Source organism: Amphimedon queenslandica, unplaced genomic scaffold, assembly GCF_000090795.2.
Source record: "Amphimedon queenslandica unplaced genomic scaffold, v1.1 AMPQUscaffold_13511, whole genome shotgun sequence".
NCBI lineage: Eukaryota > Metazoa > Porifera > Demospongiae > Haplosclerida > Niphatidae > Amphimedon > Amphimedon queenslandica.
The window spans coordinates 314640-340890 of NW_003546253.1; the positions used below are offsets into that span (position 1 = coordinate 314640).

The 26251-nt window shown below is 36.8% G+C and overlaps 6 protein-coding genes across 6 annotated transcripts; 4 read left to right on the plus strand and 2 right to left on the minus strand.

Moving 5' to 3' along the window:
* The first annotated feature begins 4 nt into the window (after positions 1-4).
* On the plus strand, positions 5-3907 carry LOC100639810 (RNA-binding protein 28-like). The gene is made up of 18 exons (XM_003383402.3): positions 5-178; positions 234-279; positions 328-476; positions 589-729; positions 800-889; positions 955-1055; positions 1102-1177; positions 1231-1323; positions 1388-1658; positions 1711-1891; positions 2035-2173; positions 2252-2316; positions 2363-2421; positions 2556-2649; positions 3056-3205; positions 3304-3375; positions 3469-3720; positions 3770-3907. Exons 1-18 carry the CDS (start codon positions 28-30, stop codon positions 3830-3832), a joined length of 2193 nt encoding a protein of 730 aa, XP_003383450.1. The 5' UTR covers positions 5-27; the 3' UTR covers positions 3833-3907.
* Positions 3908-3926: 19 nt separating this feature from the next.
* LOC100632778 (erlin-1-like) lies at positions 3927-6793 on the plus strand. Its single transcript, XM_003383347.3, has 10 exons — positions 3927-4111; positions 4188-4210; positions 4696-4776; positions 4822-4930; positions 5506-5585; positions 5633-5678; positions 5779-5911; positions 5970-6061; positions 6287-6456; positions 6507-6793. The coding sequence occupies exons 1-10, from the start codon at positions 4024-4026 to the stop codon at positions 6669-6671; spliced, it is 987 nt and encodes a 328-aa protein (XP_003383395.1). The 5' UTR covers positions 3927-4023; the 3' UTR covers positions 6672-6793.
* Positions 6794-6943: 150 nt separating this feature from the next.
* Positions 6944-13273, minus strand: LOC100639937 (uncharacterized). Its single transcript, XM_020005290.1, has 15 exons — positions 13103-13273; positions 12793-12873; positions 11627-11786; positions 11167-11336; positions 10880-11018; positions 10635-10733; positions 10237-10479; positions 10030-10110; positions 9829-9964; positions 9423-9735; positions 8646-8949; positions 8350-8484; positions 7404-7602; positions 7236-7307; positions 6944-7188 (listed from the first exon to the last, which is right to left on the minus strand). The coding sequence occupies exons 2-15, from the start codon at positions 12864-12866 to the stop codon at positions 7154-7156; spliced, it is 2160 nt and encodes a 719-aa protein (XP_019860849.1). The 5' UTR covers positions 12867-12873; positions 13103-13273; the 3' UTR covers positions 6944-7153.
* Positions 13274-13354: 81 nt separating this feature from the next.
* LOC105316422 (ankyrin-1-like) lies at positions 13355-15330 on the plus strand. The gene is made up of 6 exons (XM_011411287.2): positions 13355-13592; positions 13811-13912; positions 13966-14163; positions 14218-14316; positions 14366-14446; positions 14498-15330. Exons 1-6 carry the CDS (start codon positions 13392-13394, stop codon positions 15236-15238), a joined length of 1422 nt encoding a protein of 473 aa, XP_011409589.1. The 5' UTR covers positions 13355-13391; the 3' UTR covers positions 15239-15330.
* Positions 15331-17400: 2070 nt separating this feature from the next.
* Positions 17401-20441, minus strand: LOC100632904 (mannose-1-phosphate guanyltransferase alpha-A-like). The gene is made up of 11 exons (XM_003383348.3): positions 20331-20441; positions 20181-20278; positions 19912-20015; positions 19610-19793; positions 19500-19559; positions 19310-19440; positions 18354-18473; positions 18135-18291; positions 17989-18081; positions 17769-17940; positions 17401-17713 (listed from the first exon to the last, which is right to left on the minus strand). The coding sequence occupies exons 1-11, from the start codon at positions 20392-20394 to the stop codon at positions 17613-17615; spliced, it is 1284 nt and encodes a 427-aa protein (XP_003383396.2). The 5' UTR covers positions 20395-20441; the 3' UTR covers positions 17401-17612.
* An 84-nt stretch (positions 20442-20525) lies between these two features.
* Positions 20526-26157, plus strand: LOC100633031 (trichohyalin-like). Its single transcript, XM_011411288.2, has 7 exons — positions 20526-20881; positions 20926-22131; positions 22223-24724; positions 25085-25138; positions 25200-25288; positions 25335-25460; positions 25526-26157. The coding sequence occupies exons 1-7, from the start codon at positions 20647-20649 to the stop codon at positions 26042-26044; spliced, it is 4731 nt and encodes a 1576-aa protein (XP_011409590.2). The 5' UTR covers positions 20526-20646; the 3' UTR covers positions 26045-26157.
* The last annotated feature ends 94 nt before the right edge of the window (positions 26158-26251 follow it).

Consider the following 26251-nt stretch of genomic DNA (forward strand, 5'->3'; position numbering starts at 1 on the left):
GTTAATTAAAGGCGTGGTCTAGGTGTCATGGCGGGTCTCGACCATAAGGAGCCACGTGTTCATTTCTCTAGTACTTTATTTGTAAGGAATCTACCGTATTCTACCACAGATGAGGTACTACAGACAGTGTTTAGTCCGTATGGAAAACTGAGAAGAGCCTTTGTTGTTAAAAATAAAGGTAGAGGCAAATTTTATAAATAAAATTGTCATTTTTATTTTTCATAAAAATGTAGGTGAAAGTCAGTGTAGAGGATTTGGATATGTCACTTACTTTAAAAAGTATTTTAATCTAAATTACAATTAATATTGATGCCTCTATTTTTACAGGGATGATGCAGCTAAAGCTAAATCTCATGTTAAAGTTATATCAAGTCGTCCAGTTCACATGATGTTTGCTCGTCACAAAGAGAAAGAAGGGGAAGAGGAGGAGGAGGGAGAGGAACAAAGCAATGATGATGAAGAGGATGATGATAATGGTAAAATATACATGTACATGTAGTACAATAAATTACGGTACAGCTAGTGGGGAACCATTGTCGGTATTATTATTATTGTTGTTGTTGTTGTTGTTCTTCTTCTTCTTCTTAGTGTTCAAGAGTGATAGTAATGTCTATGATATTGGTCGTACCATATTGATAACACAATTATCTGATGACACAACTAATAAGCAATTGAGGGTTCGCTGTCGTAAGATTGGGAACATTGAATCACTGGAATATCCTGTACCAGGTAAAAGAGAGGACTTTATCATTTTTACAGTTTTTTGCTTATTTTATTTCTCTATCTCTCTCTTCTCCAGGTAAAGATGAATTGACAGCTTCAGTTACATTCAAGACTCATAAAGAAGCTAAGAAAGCATTGGACACTCTTCAATCAAGAACACTCAATGGTATGTGCTTCACCTCTTTATGTTGTATGTCCTACTTGAGCTGTTAATATTTAATTTTTTTAAAGGTAAAACTATTAAAGTTGATTTGCTATCAAAAGTGATCAAGAGAGTGAACAGAAAATCACTTAAGAAATCACGTCTCATTGTGAGAAATATCAGTTTTAAGGTTAGCAGAATCAGCTAGACCACGCATTAGTGATTATACTCACTAGACTACTGAAGATGATCTCAATGAATTATTTAGTGCACATTGTCCTGTCATTAGTACACAGGTGGTTAGGAATGAAAGTAAGAGAGAGGTAGGAGGAATGGCTGTTTATTTTTCTATTTTATTTTGTTAGAGAATAAGAGTTTAGGCTATGGTTTTGTTCAGTTGGAGTCGTTTGTTGATGCACACAAAGCATTGAAGAATCTAAATGAGACTGAATTTAAAGGTACAGCAAATTTTACATATATGTACATGTATTACATGTACTTCATTAATTTATTTTATCTTAGGTAGAAAAATTCGTGTTGATTGGGTATTACCAAGAGAGAAATATCAATCACAAAAGGAAGCAAAAAATGAAGAAGAGGTAAAGATGGAAACTGAAGAGACTCAGCAAAAAGAAGATGAAGAAGAACAAGAAGAAGAAGGAACTGAATCACTGGATGAAGAGGAAGGAGATAGAGAGGAGGAAGAGGAAGAGGAGGAAGAGTCAATGGATGAAGATGTACCAGTACCAAAGCATGTTAATGATGTCAAAGAAGGAAAGACACTTTTTATCAGGTAACATCTAGCACTACATGTATATTATTTGTTGTTATTATTATTATTTTAGGAATGTACCATATGATGTTGATAAAGAGGATTTAGCTAGTGTATTCAGACAGTTTGGATCCATCAGATACTGCAGGCCAGTCCTTGATGCTAATACACAGAAATGCAAAGGATCAGCTTTCATACAATACAAGACAATAGACTCAATCAGCACCTGTATTGAAGCAGCAAAATCTGATGAAGTAAGAATAGTAGACTTTGATAGAATAGTAAATAATACTAGTTTACTACATGTATTTACTAGCAAACTTTAAAGCTGAAAGAGAAGGAGAGAGAGGGAGAAAGAAAGTGAAGGATTTGCTGTTAATTTTTTTATTTCTTAAAGGGATTATGGATTGGGCAGGATAAGCTAATGGTGGACATGGCAGTCAGTAAAGAAGAACTGTCACACATGAAGAAAGCAGCCAAGCAGCAACAACTGGTAGAGAAAGACTCAAGAAACCTGTATCTACTGGAGGAAGGATGTGAGCTAATGCTGCTTGATAGAAATACTGAAAGACCCGGTCTTGCATTATTATTTTATTCTTTTTTTACTATTTTAGATATTGATCCATTGTCAGAAGCTGGTCAGGAAATGTCTAAGATTGATACAAGAAAGCGAATGAAAGTAATACATAATGTACTGTACTTGTAATGTCCTATTTTTTGTGTAGTCATTGCAAGAGAGAAAGGTGAAACTAAAAAATCCACATTATTTCATATCAAAAACAAGGTAATAATGTACTTGTATTATTGCTGCATTTACTGCACACTACTTTTAATTGATTTTACTTAAGAAAACTTTCATTGTTGATCATTTAATATAACAAAGTATACTAGTTTCAACAATCTTTTGTTATTGAATAGGCTATCAGTGAGGAATCTGCCAGCATCAACTACTGAGAAATCGTTGAAGTCACTCATACTGCAACATTCTGACAGACAAGCAATTGTCAAACAAGTAAATGATAGCATTTTGTTTGTGATAGCAACTCTATCACTATTCTTGTTGATAGTTGTTATAATAGTGTATCATTTTAAAACTTAAATGATTATAGTGCTCAGCTTTTTGTCAGCAAAATATTTGGCAAATCACCCTGTACTATAGTACAGAGTCTTTGGCCAAATTTCACCAAAAATGAAAAAGAGAGAATTTGCTATTTTTATAACTTTTTCTTATGCATATACATGCTCTTATGTTGTGTAGAAAGTTTGAGCTAATTCCAATCAAAGTTGAATTTTAAATAATTTTTAAATTTGCTCCAAAAGCTGTATGCCATGTATAATTAAGGCTTGTCGGTTCATGAGGAATGCCTTTAGCTCTCGTGGGAAGCCCTGATTATTATCATATAATTTATATTTAAAAGGTGAAATTGATGAGAAGCAAGGAGCAGTTTTTATCTGACGGGCTAGGACGCCCTGTTGGCTTTGGGTTTGTGGAATTCAAAGACCATCACTCGGCACTGACTGCCTTGAGAAACCTTAACAATAACCCTGACATACACGGACCTGATAAAGTATAATGAAAATAATAATGAACGTGATGAATGGATCTGTATGTACATGTACATGTATATTCTTCCTTTTTCTCTTTCTATTCTCTTTTTCTGTGCAGCGTCCTATTGTTGAGTTTGCACTTGAAGACAGCAGAGCTCTTAAACTAATGAGGAAAAGACAAGACAAACAAGTAATGCAATTAAAGAGGAAAGGAAAAGGGTTGAAGAGAGAGAGGGGGTCAGAGGGATAATGGAGAGTTAATTTTTTTTTCTTTTAACAACAGAAGCAGAAACATTATGAGACGGACTTAACGAGAGGCTTAACAAGTGATCCTAGTATGAAGGAGCACACTAACAAGAGAGTGGAATGGCAACTGAAATGGAAGGAAAGACGTCTGCGTAGAAAAGAAGCAAAGAAAAATAAAAAGGAGCCGGTGAAAAGCATGAGAGAGAAGAAACAGCTATTGAAGCAGACAGCATGGCAGGAGAAAATGAAGAAAGACAGACAAGATACACAGGACAAGAAGAGAGCTCTGGTAGCTTCTTAATTTATTAGTGTCTCGTTTTTAATTATTTTCTCGACAGGTTAAGAGGGAACCAGAGTCAAACAGAGTATTAAAATATAAGAAACTTTTACTAAAAGCTTGATCGATTTTTTGATTGCAATGGAATAAAATATTTTTAATTTATGAAGCACAATCTTTGGTGGTTTTCAAATGAAAATTCTGTTGTGACAGCTGCAGGTTTTAATTAACTGATAGGCGTGGCTCTGACTTGTTAGATTTTCTGGATTTTTTTGTGTCGTCTATGCTCGATTGGTCAATCATCAAGTTAAGGCAATGGCTGGATCTGCTGCAGTTGTGTTGATCGTGTTTGTAGCTGTCGCTGCTGTAGTCGTCAACTTCTCCTTACACAAGATTGAAGAAGGTGAATGAAACTTGTAATCTTTACCTCGACATCTTTATTCTTATCTCTCTCTTTCCTTTTTACTCTGTATATATAGGTCATGTTGCTGTGTATTACAGGGTGAGTGGTGGAGGGAGAGAGAGAGAGATAGACTGATAGAGTAATGATGGTACCAGTACATGGACAAACAAGACTTAAAATTTTGAGGGGCTGGAAATTGAGTGGGAGGAAGAAATAAAATAAAAACAAACCAACAAAATAAAAACACACCAACAATCGTTAATTTTAAGGATGTTTAAGGCCTTTTCACACTAGCAAAAGTAATGCGCATTAATCTTTTTCACACCAGAGTGATTTCGAATTAATGTGCGTCACTCACACTTCACCTTGCAGCTCGTGAGGTATTTGATACGAACACATTGCGAAGTGATGCAATGTGACCAATGTAAACCAATGGCAACAAGAACACAAAACGATACATAATTCAGCTGCTAGTCTGGTCAAGATCGATGCTGCATTATTTCAGCTGTATCAACAAAGCGCTTTAGAAACTGCTGGTGTGAAAGGCCTTTATAAACAATCCTTAATTAATTTTGTTACTTTAGGGTGGAGCGTTACTAAACGGTGTTCATGGATCAGGCTATCACCTCATGATACCTTTCCTAACGTCTTACAAGCTAGTGCAGGTAATGCCCCACCCCTGGTTATTAATAGTTATTGTCTGTGTCCAGGTCACTTTACAGACGGACGAGGTTAAAAATGTTCCGTGTGGTACCAGTGGAGGAGTCATGATATACTTTGATAGAGTCGAGGTGGTTAATGTTCTTGATAGGGATCACGGTGAGGAGAGGAGAGAGGGGGAGAGGGAGAGAGAGAGAGAGAGAGAGAGAGGAAGGGAGAGAGAGGAGAGAGAAAGTTAATGCTGGTTTTGCATTTTAGCCTGCAGCCATACAACAGCCTTACAACACTAATGAGATAGAAATCTCTACAACAGTTGTATGCTAAATTGCTAATCAGAGATAACATACAACAGCCGCAATTATAACATTGAAACCAGACTGCATTCTGTATTCTCCTTTTACATAATAGTATCGTTTGCATTTATTTTTAATAATGTGCATTTTCCAATGCGTGTTGAATTTCTATCTTGTTTAATTATTTTCAATGCACATTATGCATGTGTGCCTAAATACCTGTGCATATTATGTACATGTACTTGTATTACATATTATTTACAATGGCTAGTATTACAAAGAAACTCACTGATTAACTCTGGTGTATTTATTACAGTGATGGTTCCTAATTAAATTTTTTCCTGGAACCTGAGATTCAATTATAAGCTAACACCAAATTAATTTACCTATTTATTTATTTATTTATTTATTTATTATTTATTTATTTGTTGTTTTTATTAGCTCATGATGTTGTGAGAAAGTTCACTGCCGATTATGACAAGACCCTCATATTTAATAAAGTCCACCATGAGCTGAACCAGGTTTGATTGCTTAGTTTCTTTTTGTCAATTATGATATCTTTGAATAGTTTTGTAGCTCTCACTCATTGCAACAAGTTTACATTGATTTATTTGGTAAGTTATTTTCTCCTCTTTTTTTATGTCTTTTTTTTTGCTGTTGCTTATCATTTTTGGCTGCTTAAATCAGCTTAATGCGTATGTATCTTCTCTCTAGATCAAATTGATGAAAATCTGAGAAAAACTCTTCAAACTGATTTAGATAAGATGGCCCCAGGTCTCTCGGTTCATTCTGTGAGAGTGACCAAACCAAAGATACCGGAGAGCATTAGGAAAAACTTTGAATTAATGTAAGTGTCTAATCATCTTTTTCTTCTGCTTTTACTTTCCTTTCCTTGTTGTTTTTAGGGAAGCAGAGAAGACCAAGCTCCTCATTGCAATACAGAAACAGAAAGTGATTGAAAAAGAAGCCGAAACTGATAGAAAGAAAGCAGTAATTGGTAAGTTTTTCAAACACTGTGTGTGTGAGTTTACTCATAGTTCCACTAATTCACATGGAAAACATTTGAGTCGATAATGACTACAATTATGAAAAGCTAAAGACACATATGCCAATGTAAACCCATGCTTTTTTTCCAAAAAATAGCTCTGAAAACACCCCTAGTTTCATTGCATTTTGTTGCATGTATCCAGCAAGTTTGACAGTTATCGTTTAATTTTTTTAGAGGCAAACAAAGTTGCTGAGGTGGCCAAGATCCAGTTTGAGCAGAAAGTGATGGAGAGGGAGAAGCAAAAGGAAATGTCTCGCATCGACGACGAGACGAAAAGTGCTCGGATAATAGCTCAAGCTGACGCCAATTACTACACAGCACAGAAAGAATCGGATGCCAATAACGTTAGGAGAATTATTGCATTAATTTTCACGATTTATTTTCTTGTTTTTAGTTGAAGCTAACTCCCCAGTATCTTGAGTTGAAGCGTTACGAAGCCATCACAACCAACGCAAAGTTTTATTTCGGTCAAAGTATTCCGTCACTCTTTATGAAGGAGTGGGATATGGCCACAGTTGCCAAGGAAGCAACCCCTAACTCCCCTAAGAGTGATGAATGATTAACGAGACGTTTTAAAAAAAAAACTTTAATAATGATTAATTGATTGACTATAGCGTTGAACCTTGAAATTATAAACTAGTTTATTTTCTCAAATATTAGAACATTTATTTCAGCCAAAAATATTATAATATTAAATCAATAAATATACTGGACTGATTGCCATCAATAGCTCAGAACAATTGCAAAAATTTTAGATTGATTTTTTAAAATTATACTATTAATAATTTTTTATATAAAAGATTTTTATTAGATAAATAATAGCAAAATATATTCTTTCACACAAACGAACTTTTAAGACATTCACTGACTAAAAAATAATAAAGTCGAAGGACAAAATTAAAAATTATTGAATCATATTAATTTCCTGTTAAAATAATAATAATAATAATTTAAATAATAGTAGGAGATGATTATTAATTAAATTTCATTGTTGGGCGTGGTTGGGGCGGGGTCTAAATATAGCTTGGAATTAGAATTTTGCTAAACAACTGACGTCTTCATTGAAATACTTTCAGCTAATAAAATAAATAATATATTAATAATAATTTGTGCTGTAGCTTACTACTACTGCTCAGTTCATTATTAGATAAATCTATTGACTCTCTTAAATTAAATGGATCCAAAGTAGGAGCCTCTATAAAGAGAGAGAGGAGAGAGAAAAAACAGAAAGAGAAAGAAGGGAGAGAAAGGGTAATTAACACACAAAATATTTCATAGTCTTTTCTCTTACGTCTAACTGGAGCATAAGGTGTCACTAGCATATTCACTAGTTCTTTGCCATCAGACTCAACATTAATCCTACACTTGAGTACTTTATTATGGTCGTGGCACTCGACAAACAAGGACTCTTTAGGCGGGTAGGATCGCTTGTGAGAGACCGATGTCTCCAGCTCTGTCTCTGGACCAAGCAATATCTGATTGTATTTGAACTAAAAGGAAGACATCGGTAATTGAACAGCTAAAATTATAGCAGAACCGAAAGGAGTATTTTAACTTAAAGCATGTACATGTACATACATACTATAATGTACGTGGCATTTTCTTAAAATGGCCGTAACTCGAAAAATTGAAGTCGGAATCAACTCAAACTTTCTACACAGCATAAGGACATCAATATGTATCAGAAAATGTAATAAAAATTGGGGGTGATTTCGGAGCCATTTTTCGGAATAAAACCATGGGCTATAGCCTTGGGTATTTTTCAAAATTTTGACATTTTCTTAAAATGGCCGTAACTCAAAAATTTTAAGTCAGAATCAGCTCAAACTTTTTACATAGCATAAGGACATCAATATGTATCAGAAAATGTAATAAAAATTGGGGGTAATTTCGGAGCCATTTTTCAGAAAAAACCATGGGCTATAGCCTTGGGTATTTTTCAAAATTTTGACATTTTCTTAAAATGGCCGTAACTCAAAAATTTTAAGTCGGAATCAGCTCAAACTTTCTACACAGCATAAGGACATCAATATGTATCAGAAAATGTAATAAAAATTGGGGGTGATTTCGGAGCCATTTTTTGGAAAAAACCATGGGCTATAGCCTTGGGTATTTTTCAAAATTTTGGAATTTTCTTAAAATGGCCGTAGCTCGAAAAATTAAAGTCGGAATCAGCTCAAACTTTCTACACAGCATAAGGACATCAATATGTATCAGAAAATGTAAAATGAGCTTACATGGCCACTTCCTCTCCTAGTTATCTGCCAATCCTTGTTCTCTGATTTACAGTTAATCTTGAGGACTGACCCAGAAAGAACAAACCCTTTCTCCTCCAACGTGTACTCGTGTGGTATCACATCAGTCTTCATTGCCTAAAAACCAAAAAAGCAGCAGAGAGAGCTTAAAACATTATTAATTAATGAACTAATAACTATACTAAAGCCACACCCATTATCACAGATAGCACATAGTATAGTAATTATCATAATTAGTGAGGTGTTAATTAAGTGTTAATCGAGTGTTAATTACTCACCATTTCAACAGTCTTTAGATTCATAGCCACATAGACCGATATATCAGTATTAGTAATGTACTGATCCCTATCACTGGGGCATGCCACATACAGACAGCATCTCAAGGGGAGGAGAGGAAAGGAGGGAGGAGGGGGAGTCATCGCAACCACAAAGAGAGAAGGATACCTAATGGACGTGGTAAAGGAGACACTGTGCATATCAACTAGGAGATCGGAGGTGGCCAAACGACGGAATTCTCTGTGAGACGGTGAAGAGACTATGGCTTCAATGCTAACAGTGTTAGTGAAGAATACAATAATCCTCCTGGAAGAGAGAGAGGGAGAAAGAGAGAGAGGGGGGGAGAGAGAGAGAGAAGGAAAGACAATTTGGTTGCAAAGGTGTATCAAGGCCAAATTTTGGGGGGGGCTGACTTGCTAAGATTATATGAGACATTAATGTTAAAAAGATTATTTGCTATAATATTAATTTATTAAAAAATGCATGTAAATTGTTTGTTAATATTACTACTTTGAATTGCTTTAGCACTTCCCAAATATTGAGGGGGCTTTGCCCCCTTGCAAAATATTGGGGGGGGCTTGAACCCCACTAGCCCCCCCTTCCTACGCTACTGGGTTGTACTATTCCCATCTGCCAAAATTTTAACCCTGGTTTACATTAGATTGTAGTGTGCCTAATTAAAATTTTAAATGATAAACCTTTTCAAAAAAGCAATTTGCCAAATTCTCCAACTATAACTTTTCTAGCTATAATAATATGGTTCATGTAATGAATCTAACTTGTGGTGCTTCTCTGAAGGGAAATGAAGGGAGTGAGGGAGAGTGAGCTTAACCTCACACGACCTCTTAGCCTTACAGCTCACGAACACTATCGGACTAATAAACACATAGTCAGAAGGGAAGGCACTGTTCCAGTGGAGGGTGGCGGCCATCTTGCAATCAATGGTCTCGTTAGAGTCCAGGGCCCAGTAGCCATCGTCTATTTGAAATTTAATGTCGTGATCTTTCGAATGGAAGGAAGTTTTATTAGACGTCATGGTACTGGATTCGATTGGAGGAACAAAGAACATATCAATGGGGGGCTCATAGGAAGCTGTGATGAAGAGAGAGAGAGAGAGAAATGGATATAAAGAGGATAAAAGGTGTACGAAGTGTTTCAACAATACACAATGGCTTTGCCACTAACTTTGATCAAGGACAATCTTCTCCAGCCCATCAATTGATGATTGTTTCTCAAGTGCTTCTGATAATTTCTCGGCTTGTTCCTTGTCCTTTAGATAAATCTCTGAGCCACGACTGCCCTGGGATGAAGCAGCACTAGCCTAATAAAGAAAGAGAGAAAATACATACAGTACATGTATTACAGTAATTAATTAAATAATGTTACTTGTCTAGAGTAGGAATGAGAGAAGGAGAGATTGATTGGTCTCTTTGATGAAGTGGCTGATGCTCTTTTCTTTTGAATGCCCTTCAATAAAAAATAAATAAAAATTATAAAAAAGTAATAAAACCAGTAAAAATTATCAAAAACAATCAACGTTTAACACAATAAATATACAATAAAGACTACATGTACATGTATATGCACACTCACAGCTGCTACAGGGAGACTGGTAGTGGATCCGTCAATGCTGCCAACTGATGGACGATAATGAGAGAAACTGGACGAGCGGCTGTGATAGTCACTCATGGTTGACATGGGAGACAAGTGGGTACTGACTCGTGACGTTGAACCAATGGGCATGATAGTGTCGGTCTTATTGGAGCCGTCCTTTGAATGAAGGACCCTCTTGTTATCGTAGAGAAGGCTCGCCATGTCATACGCTGTTAGACCATTCTAAGAAGAAAGAGAGGAAACGGACATTTTGATACATGTATCTATAGCATTAGTTTAATGAAGAATAGCGACACATAATAATTGACAATACAAGTATATGAATCAGATTTCAGGTTGGACTGATATTACAGTGTGTGTGTGTGTGTATAGCTGACCTTGTCTTTGATGTTCAGTCTTGCCTTGTAATTGGATAATACCTCAATAACCTCCACACACTGTAATACGGCAGCTCTGTGTATAGGAGAATGGTGGAACTAGGAGAGAGAACAAGAGAGAGAGGGAGAGAAGAGAGAGAGGGAGAGAGAGAGAGAGAGAAGAGAGAAAAGAAGAAGGAAGGAGAGAGGGAGGAGAACATATAAATCAAAAGATACCTAATTATATTTAATCAGGTTAGCTTTACTTGATTTTTTTTGTTAATGAGTTGCACGAGATCTTTATCACGCAACAGGAACTCAACCAGCTCAGGATTATTGCTACTCACAGCATAATGCAATGCCGTATTACCACACCTGTCATCAACACGAACATCAGCTTTATAACTACAAGAAGATAGGGAAATAATAAAAGTAATATTAACAATAAAAAAACAATAATAAATAATAAAATATAATAAAAGTAATAGTAACAATAATAAAATAATAAAAAATAATAAAATAATAATAATAAATAAATTACATGTACACTTACTCAATGAGTAGTTTAACCATTGGCAGGTGTCCGTAGAGGCAGGCAAAGTGCAGCGGAGTCTCTCCATACTTAGAAGGTCTGTCAACGACATCTGGGTCATGCTTTAGAAGAGCCTCGACTATCTCTATGTGATTCTTCTTGGCAGCTAGATGCAGTGGCAACAAATGAGCCTAAACACGTACAAAACATAACACATAAATATAAGTATGATATCATCATAATTATGCTGGAAAGCTTAAAGATTATTTTAATAGTTCATCAAAGCTTTGCTAATGGGATTAAATAAGCAAAAATATGCATAAGGATAGTCTAATGTCAACAGAGACTGCATATCAACAAATCTATCAAAATAACTGTCAACTGTAGTAGTTACATATTACTTATGCTACATACATTATACATACATGTACATGCATGTATATACATGTACATGTACATGTATTAGTGGTATCACTCTTACTTTGTTCCATTCTGATATTGTCACTTTTCTCTCTAATAAAAGCTCAACTGCTTCCAGTGAGCCGGACTCACACGCCTCGTGTAAGAGCTCTTTATCAGACCTCAGCAGCTGGAGGACTTCGCTCTCATTGTCTTCCTTTATGAGCCTCAGGACCTCTTGACTAAAAGAGAAAGAAAAAGAGACAAAAAAGATAAAAAAATTTATGACTGGAATTGACCGAAATTTCTGCATTGTGTATAATACTGAGTTGTGTAATCATTCATAAACCAAATTACATAACATCGGCTAAGGTCAGCTTTTAATGTATGCAAACATGAAAACACATAGAGTATACATGTTGGGGTTTCCAGCAGGATTTTAGCATAGTGCTTAGCTTCCTGTGAGTAAAATTTTTAAAGTTACTAAGCATATGCTTAGCATGCTTTGTGGGAAAACCTGATACATGTACAGTACATGTACATAATGTTAATAGGGTACCATACATGTAGGTCACTGCTGTTGTGTATGTGACACATTTACCAAGAGTACATATAGATAATGATGACCTTAATATGTATGGCTACTAATTCTTTGTCCTAGGGTCGATAGTCCCTACCACTAGTTCTATTAATTGGCCTCAATACAAGAAGTGTAACAATGATTTAATTCTTATGCCATTAGTACCATTAGTATCTGCTCGCTAATTTGTTTACACATGTCACATACATTATACATTATACTTCTACTCTACAATGTCTGTATCAAATTTCATCAGTAAGCAGGCAAAACCCACAAATATGCATACAACATAAACATTTATACTAACTCATAGTGGGAGAAGCCAACAAGGTATGTTTGCCTCTCTCTCTCTCTCTCTTCTCTACACACACAGCATGTTTTGTACATACATGTAGTATTTATAGTACACACGCATACGTGTACCATAATTACTCATTGTGGCTTTCTCCCTGTCATATATTTGGCATCTAATGGAATGTACATGTACATTTTCCTCCTTGAGTGTGTGTATGTACATGTACATGCAATGAAGTGTGTGTGGCAATATGTATGGATGAACATTATATGTATGTATGTAGGGTTGTTATGAGAGATTGAGCATGGCAAACAGCAAACAAAAATGAGAATAAAATGTAATTATTTATAAATATCGTGTTATTTTTACTAACAGCTTCTCTGCTGTTGTCGATGGACCTTGAGCTTCTTTTGATTGGCCTCCTTCACCAGCAGGACCTTCGGCCATTGTACAACTATTAGAGGCAGAGGAAGAAGAAAAGGAGATATTAAAGGAGAAATAAGTGTTAAATATTTATCAACATTCAAACAAAGAGAGTCATTATCATGTATACACAATACTAGCCCCTCCATTTCCTCCTGTTATGACAAAATCAGACACACACAGACCATTATAAATAAACGAGACGATAGCATTACAAACGAGAGGCCCTTGTCATTACAAGAGGCGCTCTAAAGCCTTACCTGCTCCTCTTCCCTTTGGTATTAAGCTGTGAGCAAAAAGAGGGGAAGGGGTAGCTCGAGGGGTCGTGGAGAAACACAGCAAAGAGGAGGAGTTTGTAAACAGTTGAAATGAAACTTCTTCTCTTTCGTACCTCCTCCGCGCCGCCTCTATATGTCGGCCATTTTAATTATCAAAAATTTTAATTGAACTTATTAGATCTAAGTGATATTAAAGGATGACGTCATGACCGTGACGATATAATGAGCACCGCCCTCCATATCTCTGCACACAAATCCAAAAGCAAAAAAAATGTCTGCAAGTCCCAGACCTGGTACACCAGTGGCACAATCTAATGAGCTTTCAAACCGCCTGCTCCCAGATTCTAACAGAGGCTGTGCCTCCCCTGTCACTAACGAGTTGCTCATAGCAGCTAGGAAAGGCTACAGCAAAGAGCTTGAGAGAATATTGGGGGAGAAAGGATCTGCTGTAGCTACCAGTACACTTGATAGGGTAAGAATCCTATTAATACACTCATAATATATAGTGTAGAGTTTATGATAAACTAATATGCAACAAAAACACTTAAATTAGATGCAGTACACTATAGAACAACAACATCAAAAGGACTATACTCATTTCTCAGTATATGAATATCAGTAAAATGTTGATAACATCAAAGACATCACAAACACACACCATGAATTACTTTATTCTTTTTTTCTTCTCAGCATGGACGAAACTGCTTACACTTAGCCAGCCACTATGGGCAACTTCAATGTGTCTCTGTCATCCTGCGAATGGAAGTACTGGATATTAATTGCACCTCAAAAGTAAGCATGCCAGAATTTAAGATTAAACCCATATTCTTCCTTGTTTTACACAGCGAGGATTCACACCACTCCATGAAGCAAGTGCTGAAGGTCATCTCTCAATAGTATTGTATCTACTGGCAATGGGAGCTTACGATAAAGCAAGGAGCAAGGAAGGCTGGACAGCATTGATGTCCACTTGTTACAATGGACATTATGAAATTGCAAGAGCACTGATTGCTATTGGTTTAGACATTAATGCAACCAACACAGTTAGTTTAAGGGTACTAACATATGGTAGTTATGTCCTATTTTTTTTGTTTTAGTATGGTTTTACTGCTTTGCATGTAGCAGCGTGGAAAGGGAACACTTCTGTGTTAGAGCTACTGATTAAAGAAGGAGCTGTCATTAACATGGAAACAACTGTAAGTCCACCAATAATCAAATGGACATTCCTTTGCTTGCATACAATAGAATGGTAAAACTGCACTGGACATTGCAAAAGAGGAAAGACAACATGAAGCTGTAACAATCCTTCAAGCAGCTGGAGTTAGAGTAAGAGAATATGTCCTTATATTATGTACAAACTCTTCATTGTCATCATAGGAATCAGAGAAACCATTTCTACGCATAGCAGCATTAGAAAACCAGCTTAGAGTGCTGCAAGACAAACTGAAGCAGATTCACGAGCAGCACAACAAAGCATTAGCTGAAGAGAGAAAGAGAGCAACCAAAGAAGCTGATACCAAAAATGAGCAATTCATTAAAGAGCAAGAAAAAGAGATAGACCAATTAAAGAAAGCAATCAAAACACTTGAACAAAACTCTACCACTCCATATATGAATGGTCTGCACCATGAAGATGATCTCATAGACGCTGCTCCAGAAATAAAAATTACAGATATTTCGCCTCCAAAAGCAAAAATGATGCCAAAAAAGAAAAAGGATCAGTTGATGATACCAGCAAATGACAGCATCAAAATGCACAGAGGATCAATCGGTAGCCTTGATGCAAAAGGATCCCCACTGCTTAAGTCACTTCGTCACAAAACAAGTTCAGAGGAGGCGCTCGATAAACTTGGAATAGATCTGACCACAAGCTCTGAGAATGACATATTAACAAGACGTTCCTTTGATAGTGCAACACAAGAAGGAAAAGGGGAAGGAGGACGAGGGCTGACCATTACACAGCTTGTTGAAGATAATTTTCAGAAGCCTGGATCAATGGCTGCCATAAGGATGCAAATAAAAGCTGATGGGCTGACACCAAAGATTAATAGAAAGTTTAAAAGAACATTACCTTCTATGCCTGAAGAAATGTCAATGGTTGAAAATAAAGACCAATGAACTTTCTATCTTAATAGTTTTGTCCACATTTAAGCATGCTTATTCTTTCCTATTTTAACGTTTTACAAAAAAGTAACATTAATAAATAATAATACCTCCTACTTGATGGACAAGCAAACTATGCAGAAATGTTGTCCTTGATGATTTTGCTCTTCTCTTTCCTTCTCTACACAGCAAATAGCAACAGCTGTCAGTCCAGTCAAGATGACCATTACCTTGTTTCAGCAATATTAGAAAATGCTCTAGCAGGGGACTGTGTCACTTTAAGAAGGCTTGCAGGAGCATTCTTCACCAATCAAGAGAGACCCCCACACTCTGTGAGGGTCAAGTACAACCTCTGCATCCCATTAAATAAAAACTGCTCGGCTAATGATGGCTGCAATTGCTGGTCAGGTGATAATTGCAATCTCGATTCATCGATATGCCCTGCAAACAGTTGCCTTGTAGAGAGAGAGTTCCTTTGGGGCCGTATACCACTCATTGTGGAAGACAATATATACCGAACTCTTAATATCTGCCCTTTCATGATCGGTGGTAATACTGAAAAGAGAATCAGCATTAATTTTACTCTTGGTGGCTCAGAGGAAGACATCTTAAATTGCATAACTACCAAGCAGTTTCCTTGCAGTTGGTGCTCTACGTCAAATCTTTATCAATTCGATTATGTATCAAATACTAATGGAATTGATAATATTGCAACTTTTGCCCAAAAGTACTCTACAATTGATCAAGCTCTTTTCACACTTACTGAGAAGGTAATTTTATACATCTTTTATACCTAAAAATATTAAGAGCATTGAGAATTGTAAAATCTACTCTGTCATTATCAAATCAAATTTGTTCTGAAGTTATCATCTCACCTCCAATATTTATCATAACTTTACTCACTTTTGCACAATTCATAAATGATAACCTCTTCCCTTTTTCTCTTTCAATAGCTACAAGGCTATGCCATCAAAGCACATGCCTTGCCATGGCTTGTATACTCAAATGATCAAGCAATTGGCTATGCAGCACCTTATCCTCTCCTTAAAAACTCTCCTATAGTACTCATCCGTCACATTGGCTTCTTCACGTCCTATTTCTTATTCCAGCTCATCCTCTTTATGCTGATATACAAGTACAGGAAGAGGTTCTATAGGAGGATCTATGCATATATTAACTCGGATCAGATCAACAGTGCTTTCTTTTACTCATTCATTGTCACTTCAATACTGACTGGCTGTGGTATGTTAGTGGGGACTAATGATGGTGGATACTGTCTCACTATATTCCAAGTATTACTGCTAGGAATAGCACTCCTGTTCAGCATACCACATGGTTTGATTGTCTGTTTTAGGTTAAGAAAAAGACCGGATTTTTTCAATGTTTTTCCTCTTTTTTGCTCCTGCATTCATCGAGGAAAGCTTAATATTATAGCACAAGTACTTGTGTTTTGGCTGCTTTTCTCAATGCCACACACTGTGATGTACTTGTTACTAATCATCTTTTTTGATCTTTTCTATAATCCGTTCAGTTACTTGGTAGTCCTAATGTATCTTGGTCTCTCAATAATTGCCCTCTGGATTGGTAATGCTATATACTTCCACCTAACAAGCACTTCACTGGCTAATTATAAAAGTGGAACATGGAGGAACAGGGCAAAGAGAAGACGATTCATTTTTGGTGTTTCCATTGCCGTAGCCATCAACATACTCTATTTCACAACCTGGGGCTTTGTTGGTAGCTTCTTTTACGACAAAAGAGGTCACGCTACAAACTATATGACCTTTGTACCAGGTTTCGCAATCACACTCATCGGCTGGTACCTGAGCGGAGACCTTGTGAAGGTTTTTGACATGTTCACACAAAGCAAATCTGAGACAAATCAGAGCAAGGACCTTTTAGCGCCCGAGAACAAAGTTGATGAAGAAAGGAGAAGCAGTGCAACTGAGATAGAACTGAGTGGATTACAGAATCATGATGAAGAGTCTCCATTGCTGGAGAGGTCAGGAGGAGAGAGCAGATCAAGGTACAGCATCAAGAGACTGAGGAGGTTGGTAAGAGTTGTCACACGTGAACCAGCTATATTACAAGAATCAGACAATGACTATGAACATATCTGACATCCCCAATAAGGTATTGACATTATGTTTCCAAACATCAAATTATTAATTATAAAATTTCTGTGTGCAATATATTATTTATCACCGAAACTTGCAATTATATTATTTATATATTTTTAAAAATATTTTTTACAATTATTTTAACAACTTTATTCCGTCCAAAATGTTTTCAAAAACCTTTTTTACATTTTTGTTATAAAATGAACAAGTTGCTGACAGCCAATGAGAAAAAAAAGAGATGAGAAAGTATAGGCTATTGCAGCAAATGATCACATTATGATTTGATTCCGGTAAGAAGATCCAATATCTTTATGCGGCAGCACAATTGAATTTAAAATCATCACTTCAGAATCAATACGAACCCCTTGACCTTAAAAATTATTTTTTATAAAATTTTGAGTCATAATGATCACTAGATAACATACCTAATATGGTAATAGATGGATTGAGTCGCCCGTCTTCATTAAAAAGTGATTCCTTAGGAACGTTACCAAATGGATCATTCGGATTAGGATCAGATGGGTAACCCTCCACACGTGACCACGCCCCTAGCTCACACTCCCATCCTACAATCGAATGCAATATGCAACTGTGTTCCTACACAAAGAGAAGAGAATGGCAGAGTGGAGGTAAGTCAGGACTGACTTTAATTTCAGCTCTGTCAAGTATAATGGCTTCTTTAATCCTCGCACCAGCACCGATTGTAACACCAGGCCCTACTGATACATTGGGACCCAACTATAGAGAGAGAAACTGACACATTGTATAGTAGTAGTCTTTAATTGTCATACCACTGCAGTTGGGTGCACTACTGCTGTTGAGTGTATTCTCACATCTCCAATGATAACTGGTGACTCAATATCATCATTGCTTGATGCCAAACGCTCCAGGAAATGATCAGCTTTACGATAAAGGGAGAGATAAAGCTTGTTAGCATATATAGCATTGCTATAGGCAGAGGAGAAGGGGAGTGGGTATTTATTGTATGATCAAGTGAAAAGCTGACTAACCCAGCTGTCTTGAATTGGCTCCAGAAACCTGTGTTCATGAAAAGGTACAGTTTACCGCCTGCAGCAAGCTTTTTTAACACTGTACGTTCAAGATCAATAGCATCGCAACTATCATGAGTACTGAGAGAAAGAGAGAGAGGGTGAGGAAGATAAAGGGAGAAGAGAAAAGAACATAAACTATTGTATTTTTTAGACAATAGCATATCTTTAAAATGCTCACAACTTGAAAAGTTTAAGTTGGAATCAGCTCAAAATTTCTATATAGCATAAGGACATCAATATGTATCAGAAAATGTAATAAAAATTAAGGGTGATTTCGGAGCCATTTTTTGAAAAAAAACCATGGGCTATAGCCTTGGGTATTTTTCAAAATTTTGGCATTTTCTTAAACTGCTCATAACTTGAAAATTTTAAGTCGGAATCAGCTCAAACTTTCTACATAGCATAAGGACATCAATATGTATCAGAAAATGTAATAAAAATTGGGGGTGATTTCAGAGCCATTTTTTGGGAAAAACATGGGCTATAGTCTTGGGTATTTTTCAAAATTTTGGCATTTTCTTAAAATGGCTGTAACTCGAAAATTTTAAGCCGGAATCAGCTCAAACTTTTTACATAGCATAAGGACATCAATATGTATCAGAAAATGTAATAAAAATTGGGGGTGATTTCGGAGCCATTTTTTGGGAAAAACATGGGCTATAGCCTTGGGTATTTTTCAAAATTTTGGCATTTTCTTAAAATGCTCATAACTGGAAAATTTTAAGTCGGAATCAGCTCAAACTTTCTACATAGCATAAGGACATCAATATGTATCAGAAAATGTAATAAAAATTTGGGGTGATTTCGGAGCCATTTTTTGGAAAAAAACCATGGGCTATGGCCTTGGGTATATAGTCCTATGAAACTTTACGTCAACTACAGTAAACAGTAATTACATTGGCTCTATGCCTTACCCATTCATTTCATTATAGTTACATTGGAAAGCATCTCCAAGCAATTGAAATATATCTTGAGTGAATAAATAAGCACCAGCGTTGATGAGATCACTCACAAAAGTCTCTGGCTTCTCCACATAATGCAAAACCTACAATGAATGAATAACAGGAACAAGATGAATACTAATAAGGAAACCATTTCACTAACTTTGTGAGTTTTAGGATCCTCTACAATACAGCCATAATGGACTGACTGAGATTCATTCGCCTAACAAGAAACTATAATAATAACTCTCCTTCTCGCTCTTCCTTCTCTACTTTGGTTCCTAATATCACACAGCCTTTAGTCTCTTTGTGAAAGGCGTACATTTCTTTGACGGGGAAGTCACAGCACACGTCGGAATTAAATACAAAAAAAGACGAGACTCCCCCACTGAGTATCTGATCCCTGAAATGATAGAGGCCGCCTCCAGTACCCAGTGGGCAATGCTCTTGGAGATACCTGATAAAAATTTGAAAGGAATCAGTAAAAAATCTGAATCGGTCCTAACAAAAATGGGGCTCAAAATTTAAGTGCATATATTTAATTGCAATAATTATTTTCTCAGAGTCTTCCATACCTAATGGTAATGTTGTGCTTTCTCTGAAGTTCAGAGAGGAATCGTGTCATTTCTCTTGACCTCTGATAGAACCCAATGATCAATATCTCCTTGATACTTGGAAACTAGAAACAATAATAATCATTACACATAACAATAATTAATTAAAATTTAATTACAATGGGTGTGGCTATTCTCCTAAACTAATAATGCAAATAAAGAAGAAATGGCTCCAACACATTCTCATGAAGTATTCAATATTAATTTGATGTTATTTCATTTTTTCTTACTTTAAGGCAGGCCTCAATGTGATGCTGTATCATGGGGCAACCAGCAACAGGGAACAGAGGCTTTGGGACTTCAAATGAGAGCGGGCGAAAACGTGTACCTAAGAGGAGATAGATATTGTGGAAATGAAGTATAATGTTCGTAATATCTACCTATATGAGGCCCTCCAATTAAAATAACAGCTTTCATGATGTCGCCATTCATGTTTGCGGACATTGTAAAGAATTAGTAATCCTCAGTATTCTAGTAGTTTACGAGACTTAATCATCTTCCCGAGTGCGTTATCGTATACTCCCGGTTACTAGTCTAGGATCGCCTCGTAACTATTAATTATCACGTGTTTCATACAAAATAGTGAAGTGTGAATCTAAGGACAGTTTAATTCCAATCAAGTTTCCTGCTGTTAAATTGTGAGTATTGACTCACACTTTGCAGAGTGAGAGAAACTGGAGCTACTCCTCAACAGCAATGCTTAGCACAGATCAAAGAAAGTCTCATGGAGCCGGCCAAGCAACCTATAAAATCCAGTCCCTGCAACTCAGAGCTGCTTCACCTAATGATAACCACTTTGATGGTGTTTGGCTTCAAGAAAAATCCAATATTAAGCTTCCACCATTGAGCAATGCTGCAACACAATCAACTGTCACTGATGGGAATTACAAGAAATTTATGCTACCAAAATTGCATAAAAGATACCTACCAGGTAAAGCATTTATTTCATTCTATGGTGATTATGTCTTTTTGCAGGTAAAAATAAGCAAGATGTTAGTTGGGATAAATTTCCACTTGGACATACAAGTGCATTCACACTAAGAAAATCATTTTTACCGCGTAAAGTTCGAACAAAGAAAACGTTCTCCTTTTTTCCGGTCACCATTCATCACCCTCTTCCTCCTCCACCAGCTCCTGTTTGTATGACTGCTCCTCCTCTCCCTCCTCCTCCTTCTCTCCCCCCACCTCTATGGGTCAATCCTGTAAATACACAATCATTTGATGCTAAAAACGAAGCAAAACCAAACCCAGTAGTTGTTACTAACCTGCAGCAAACAACATTACTGACTACTATTAATATCACTCACATTAAAAAAGAACCTATTGACAATGCTATATGCATGCCTACAATGGAAGAACCTCCTCCAGTCCAAGAAGATGTCAAACTTTGCACTGTAGAAATCCCATCACAATTCCCTGCACCTGTAACGTCAGTATTTCAAGAGAAAAGAGGTACTGTTCCTTTGGCTAGGGAAGTAAAACCTTCAAGGAAAAGAAATGTCACGTCCTCGCATCTTCCTCTGTCTACACTTCTCATAGAGGGCCCTTATCAATTCTCACTCAAGATGACCCAATCTTCCTATCAGTATGGCACTAAGCAGTACTTTTATAAGACTACTAGCGAAATAGTCCTTCCATCTCCAGCAAGAATCCAAGAGGCCCAGGATAGTAGGAACCTCAAGTGGAAAGCCACCCTCTCTCTCATTGATTTGAGTCAATTATCTAGTTATGGACGATCAAAAAGACGAGTATATCAGCATCTTTTCAATCCAAAGAGAGCAAAGAGGACAGCTGGTCGGTTTTATCCAAAAGACCGATTGTTATTCTCATCACAAAGTAGTCATAGGGTATCAAGTCATTATGACTCTGCCTTTTCTTCATCAGATGGAGAAGCAGCACCATATCAATATCATGATGACTCAATGGTGTATAGTACATCAGAGCTTATGTTTAAAGGATATTTTAACTCTCTATACGAAGTGCAGCCTCTTGACTGCAAAAGATCAGCAAAGAGAAGGGCAAGGTATAAGAGAGAGAGGATGCGGAAGGATAACCCGTTCCCAGATCTGGTGATAGCAGGGTCACAGTTTGAATCCTTCCAGCAGCAGCTGGCATTTTATATGACGAACCTAATCGATACCACACTGAACCAAGTTGGAGAGATGATTAAAGATAAAGAACGTAAGCATTTACTAATGATTATGCAGCAACAGCGACAACAGCAAATAGAAATATAATAATAACAATGATTTCTTTGTCTTGTTCCTTATAGGTAATATTTTAAGATTAAGGCAGAGTGAGCTCCTACGAAAAAGGCTAGGAGAAGGAACATGGTTCCCTCACCTCTCAGTACTCACAGAAGAGAGCGAAGAAGAACTCTCATTTTCTGCCCGGCAAAGAAAATGGAGAGAGTTTCTATCAAACACGACCGAAAAGATTTTCTTTAAAGACCCAAAAGGTCGACTCTGTGCAGCCACTATCAGCTCTGAAGGTGAGATAACAGGAACATACATCATTAGTACGTCTGAACTGGATACATTTGGAATTACTAACAGCGAAATAGAACTGGCCATGAGACAAGGGTCACTTGTTGATAGGTCACAGAGAGAGATCATTGAGGAAAGGCTAAGGAGTAAAGGCATCAAAGTGTATACCGACAAAGAGGCACAGTTGATACTGAGGCAAGCTAAAAGAGATATCAAGCATATTGAGAGATCAAGCGAACTTGAGAGCAGCAGATCAGGTAGAAAGAGACGGAAAAAAGAGAAGAAGAAGAAAAGGAAGAAGAAAGGAGAGGAAGGGGAGTCATCTGAGGAGGATGGATTAGATGAGAAGGAGAGAAAGAAGAGAAAGAAACGAAAAAAGAAAAAGGGAAAGAGCGAAGAAGATGATGATGATAGCAATGATGATGATGATGGTAAGAGGAAGAAAAGAAAAAAGAAGAAGAAGAAGCGACGTAAAGGAGACACAGAGTCAGAAGAGGAAGAGGAAGAAGAAGGAGAGAGGGGAAAGAAAAAGAAGAAGAAAAAGAAAAAGAAACGTCGAAACGACTCCGAAGGCTCCGACAGCGAAGATGAAGATGATGAAGATGGCGGGACTAGGAGAAGCAAAAAGAAAAAGAAAAAGAAGAAATATGTAACAGATTCCAAAGATGATGATGATGATGACAGTGGTGATGGTGAAACTAGTAAAAAGAAGAAGAAAAAGAAAAAGAAGAAGAAACGGAGGAGAGCATCTTCCGATGACGAGGAAGATGAAAGTGATGATGATGATGATGAAAATAAAGAAGGAAAAAGAAAGAAGAAGAAGAAGAAAAAGAAGAAAAAGCGTAGAAGAAAGGACTCAGAGGATTCCGAAGATGAGGAGAGTGAGAGTGAGAGTGAGGAGAAAGGAGGAAAGAGTAAGAAAAAGAAAAAGAAGAAGAAGAAAAAGCGACACAAGAAAGACTATTCAGACGAAGACGATGAAGATGAAGAGAGTGAGAGTGATGATGATGACTACAAAAGTAAAAGAAAGAAAAAGAAGAAGAAGAAGAAAGAGTCAAAAAGAAAAGGGAGAGATTATTCGGACGATGAAGATGAAGAAAGTGATGAAGGAAGTGATGATGACTCTGAAGATACCAAGAGGAGAAAGGTAAAGAGAAGGAAAGAGAGAAGGAGGCAAAAGAGAAGAAGTAGGGATACATCAGACAGCAGCAGTGATGAGAGCAGCAGTGATGATGATGATGATAGCTCTACTCATAAGAAGAAATCAATAAGGAAAAAGAAGAGGAGGCAACTAAAACGAAAAATAAAGAGAGCTGTTGGTGATGATGCTTCAAGCTCTGAAATGTCAGATTCAGATGATTCAGATTCTGATTCCTCAGATTCTGATTCTGATTCCTCTGATTCTGATTCCTCTGACTCTGATTCCTCTGATTCTGATTATTCTGATTCTGACTCTAGTGATTCTGATTCTGATTCCTCTGATTCGAGTTCATTTGAATCTGGCTCTTCCGAGGAAGGAGGAACTGCTGATGGGTTGGGCGGGACATCAAAAGTTAGAAAAAAGAAGCAGAAAAGAGAAATGAAATCAAAATCAAAAGCAACAAGCCGGAAATCAAAAAGATCTCAAAGAAAAGGTAAGCACAGTAGTAGCTCCAGCGATAGCAGTGACAGTGATTCTGAATCAGACGACAAGAGAGCTAAAAAACGACGTAAGAAACGAAAGAGACAAAACCTTTCTGATACCTCAAGTGAAGAGGATTCCTCTGAAGTATCAAGGAAAAAACGTAAAAAGAGAAAGAAGAAAAAGAAGTATGTTACAAGCTCAAGTGATGATTCTACTGATGGCGAGAAGAAGTCAAAAAAGAAACGACGCAAACGAAAGAAAGCGAAAAAATACTCAAGCTCCTCCAGCGAGTCCTCTGCTGATAGTTCTAAAGAATCAAAGAAAAAGAAGAAACGAAAACGAAAGAAGAAGAAGAAAGCATCTGGGGAGAGCGGAGAAGAGTCTTCTGATAGTTCTTCTGAAGAAATAATAAAGAAACGACGAAAGAAGAAGAAAAAGAAGAAGAAGAAGAATGCGAGTGGTGAGGAATCTGCTGCTACGAGTCTTGATGAGGATAGCTATAGCGACTCTAAGAGGAAAAAGAAAAAGAAGAAGAAGAAGAAGAAAAAGAAGACAAAAAGAGGATCTGCCAGTGATTTGAGTGATGAATCAGGCAGTAGTATTGAGAGCTACTCTGGTGAATCAAGGAAGAAGAAGAAGAAGAAGAAAAAGAATAAAAAGAAAGGTACATGTACAGTACATGTAACTGTTGCATGTACTATTATTACTATTATTATTATTATTATTATTATTATTATTATTATTATTATTACTTGGACTGGCATATGGGGTCAATTTTTAATGTTACTAATTGCTGGAGAATTCTCCTTGAGCCATTTTTGATTAATAATTTTTGAAACCTTTAAATTTGTAAAAAAATTCAATTATAATCAGAATCAACTCAAACTTTCTACACAACATGAATATAATGTAAAATTTATCTCATCTAGTCATTTTTTATCATTTTTGATGAGACACCCTGTGCTACAGTACAGGGTATTTTTCGTCAAAATTTTGAGCAACTTTAAATTTCCCAATTGTATAGGCAAATCCAAGAAAGGTGATTCGGAGTCATCTGAAGCCTCAAGCAGTGATGAAGGTATTTTATACAACTCTTGTTTGTACATGTACATGCTAATAATTCTGATACCTCTTAATAGGAGAGAGTGGAGATGAATCGGAGAGAGCAAGGAAGAGAAAGGCCAAGAAGAAAGAGCGATCTATGAAGAAGAAGAAGAAAGGAGACATGGTTAGTCAGTAGTATGTAATTGCACATACAACATGTGTTGATACAGCAACTTGAAGAAAGTGATGACGATGATGATAAAGAAGAGAGAAACAGGAATCTTGAATTGTCAGTGACACAAGGCATTGAGCAACAGATGGCACAAATAATGGAAAAGAAAAGACTAGAAAGAGAAGTATGATGATATTACGCAATGATGATAATGATACCACTATTATTATTATCATTATTAACTAACAGGCCAAGAAAAAGGCTGAAGAAGACAGGAAACTGAGAGAAAGAGAAGAACTGGAGAGGGAGATCAGGGACTATGAGCGAAAGGAAGCAAAGAGACTAGAAACTATGAAAAGACTTGAGAAACTACGCAAAGACGTCCAACTAAAGCAATTACTCTACATGTACAAGGCAGCAGTTATATCGGACTACATGAACACGGTAGACCTCTGGGATGAACAGGACTATGATTACATTGAGCATTACTTTGGGACTGAGTACAAGGAGAGGGTAATGGAGCTGGAGAAGGCTAAGAGATTGAGAGAGGCCATATTGAACGAGCAGGAGATGATGGAGTCATTGGAATCCAGAAGACAAGAGCTGCTCTTGAAACTGGAGCAAGCTCATCGGCAGTTTCTAAAGAGTTTGAAAGATGAGGAAATCACGCTTGAGCTGTATTCCCAGATATCGCATGCTTTTGTCTACTCGTATTTTGAATGCAATCCAGATGCAAGACTGGAGAGTCTGATAGGGAAAATGACATGATATTTATTGGACTGTTATTAGTGTTGATTTTAATAATGATTTTTCTGGAATTTGATGATTGTTATAATATTAAACTTGTGTTAATTTGTACCTGCATACTTGTGCAGTGAAGCAAACCGGCATTATAACACTCCCTCATTGCAGCAATGCTTGAGTTAGTTGTACATTCAGCAAATATGGATATGGCTTAGTATGGCAAGGGTATTT

What these genes read in the sequence shown, in the direction of transcription:
- LOC100632904 (XM_003383348.3), bottom strand. Translation starts at nt 20,394, where the DNA reads ATGTCCGCAAACATGAATGGCGACATCATGAAAGCTGTTATTTTAATT. An exon ending in AATTGGAGGGCCTCATATAG is followed by an intron (nt 20,279 to 20,330) that starts GTAGATATTACG and finishes ATCTCCTCTTAG; the next exon opens with GTACACGTTTTCGCCCGCTC. An exon ending in GTGTGATATTAGGAACCAAA is followed by an intron (nt 19,560 to 19,609) that starts GTAGAGAAGGAA and finishes GTTTCTTGTTAG; the next exon opens with GCGAATGAATCTCAGTCAGT.
- LOC100632778 (XM_003383347.3), top strand. Translation starts at nt 4,024, where the DNA reads ATGGCTGGATCTGCTGCAGTTGTGTTGATCGTGTTTGTAGCTGTCGCT. An exon ending in CGTCTTACAAGCTAGTGCAG is followed by an intron (nt 4,777 to 4,821) that starts GTAATGCCCCAC and finishes GTCTGTGTCCAG; the next exon opens with GTCACTTTACAGACGGACGA. An exon ending in AAGAATCGGATGCCAATAAC is followed by an intron (nt 6,457 to 6,506) that starts GTTAGGAGAATT and finishes TCTTGTTTTTAG; the next exon opens with TTGAAGCTAACTCCCCAGTA.
- LOC100639810 (XM_003383402.3), top strand. Translation starts at nt 28, where the DNA reads ATGGCGGGTCTCGACCATAAGGAGCCACGTGTTCATTTCTCTAGTACT. An exon ending in TCAATCAAGAACACTCAATG is followed by an intron (nt 890 to 954) that starts GTATGTGCTTCA and finishes ATTTTTTTAAAG; the next exon opens with GTAAAACTATTAAAGTTGAT. An exon ending in GACAAGCAATTGTCAAACAA is followed by an intron (nt 2,650 to 3,055) that starts GTAAATGATAGC and finishes TATATTTAAAAG; the next exon opens with GTGAAATTGATGAGAAGCAA.
- LOC105316422 (XM_011411287.2), top strand. Translation starts at nt 13,392, where the DNA reads ATGTCTGCAAGTCCCAGACCTGGTACACCAGTGGCACAATCTAATGAG. An exon ending in ATATTAATTGCACCTCAAAA is followed by an intron (nt 13,913 to 13,965) that starts GTAAGCATGCCA and finishes TGTTTTACACAG; the next exon opens with CGAGGATTCACACCACTCCA. An exon ending in ACATTAATGCAACCAACACA is followed by an intron (nt 14,164 to 14,217) that starts GTTAGTTTAAGG and finishes TTTTTGTTTTAG; the next exon opens with TATGGTTTTACTGCTTTGCA.
- LOC100633031 (XM_011411288.2), top strand. Translation starts at nt 20,647, where the DNA reads ATGCTTAGCACAGATCAAAGAAAGTCTCATGGAGCCGGCCAAGCAACC. An exon ending in GATGATTAAAGATAAAGAAC is followed by an intron (nt 22,132 to 22,222) that starts GTAAGCATTTAC and finishes TGTTCCTTATAG; the next exon opens with GTAATATTTTAAGATTAAGG. An exon ending in AGAAGAAGAAAGGAGACATG is followed by an intron (nt 25,289 to 25,334) that starts GTTAGTCAGTAG and finishes GTGTTGATACAG; the next exon opens with CAACTTGAAGAAAGTGATGA.
- LOC100639937 (XM_020005290.1), bottom strand. Translation starts at nt 12,866, where the DNA reads ATGGCCGAAGGTCCTGCTGGTGAAGGAGGCCAATCAAAAGAAGCTCAA. An exon ending in ATGGTTAAACTACTCATTGA is followed by an intron (nt 11,019 to 11,166) that starts GTAAGTGTACAT and finishes ATCTTCTTGTAG; the next exon opens with TTATAAAGCTGATGTTCGTG. An exon ending in CTCATTCCTACTCTAGACAA is followed by an intron (nt 9,965 to 10,029) that starts GTAACATTATTT and finishes TTTCTTTATTAG; the next exon opens with GCTAGTGCTGCTTCATCCCA.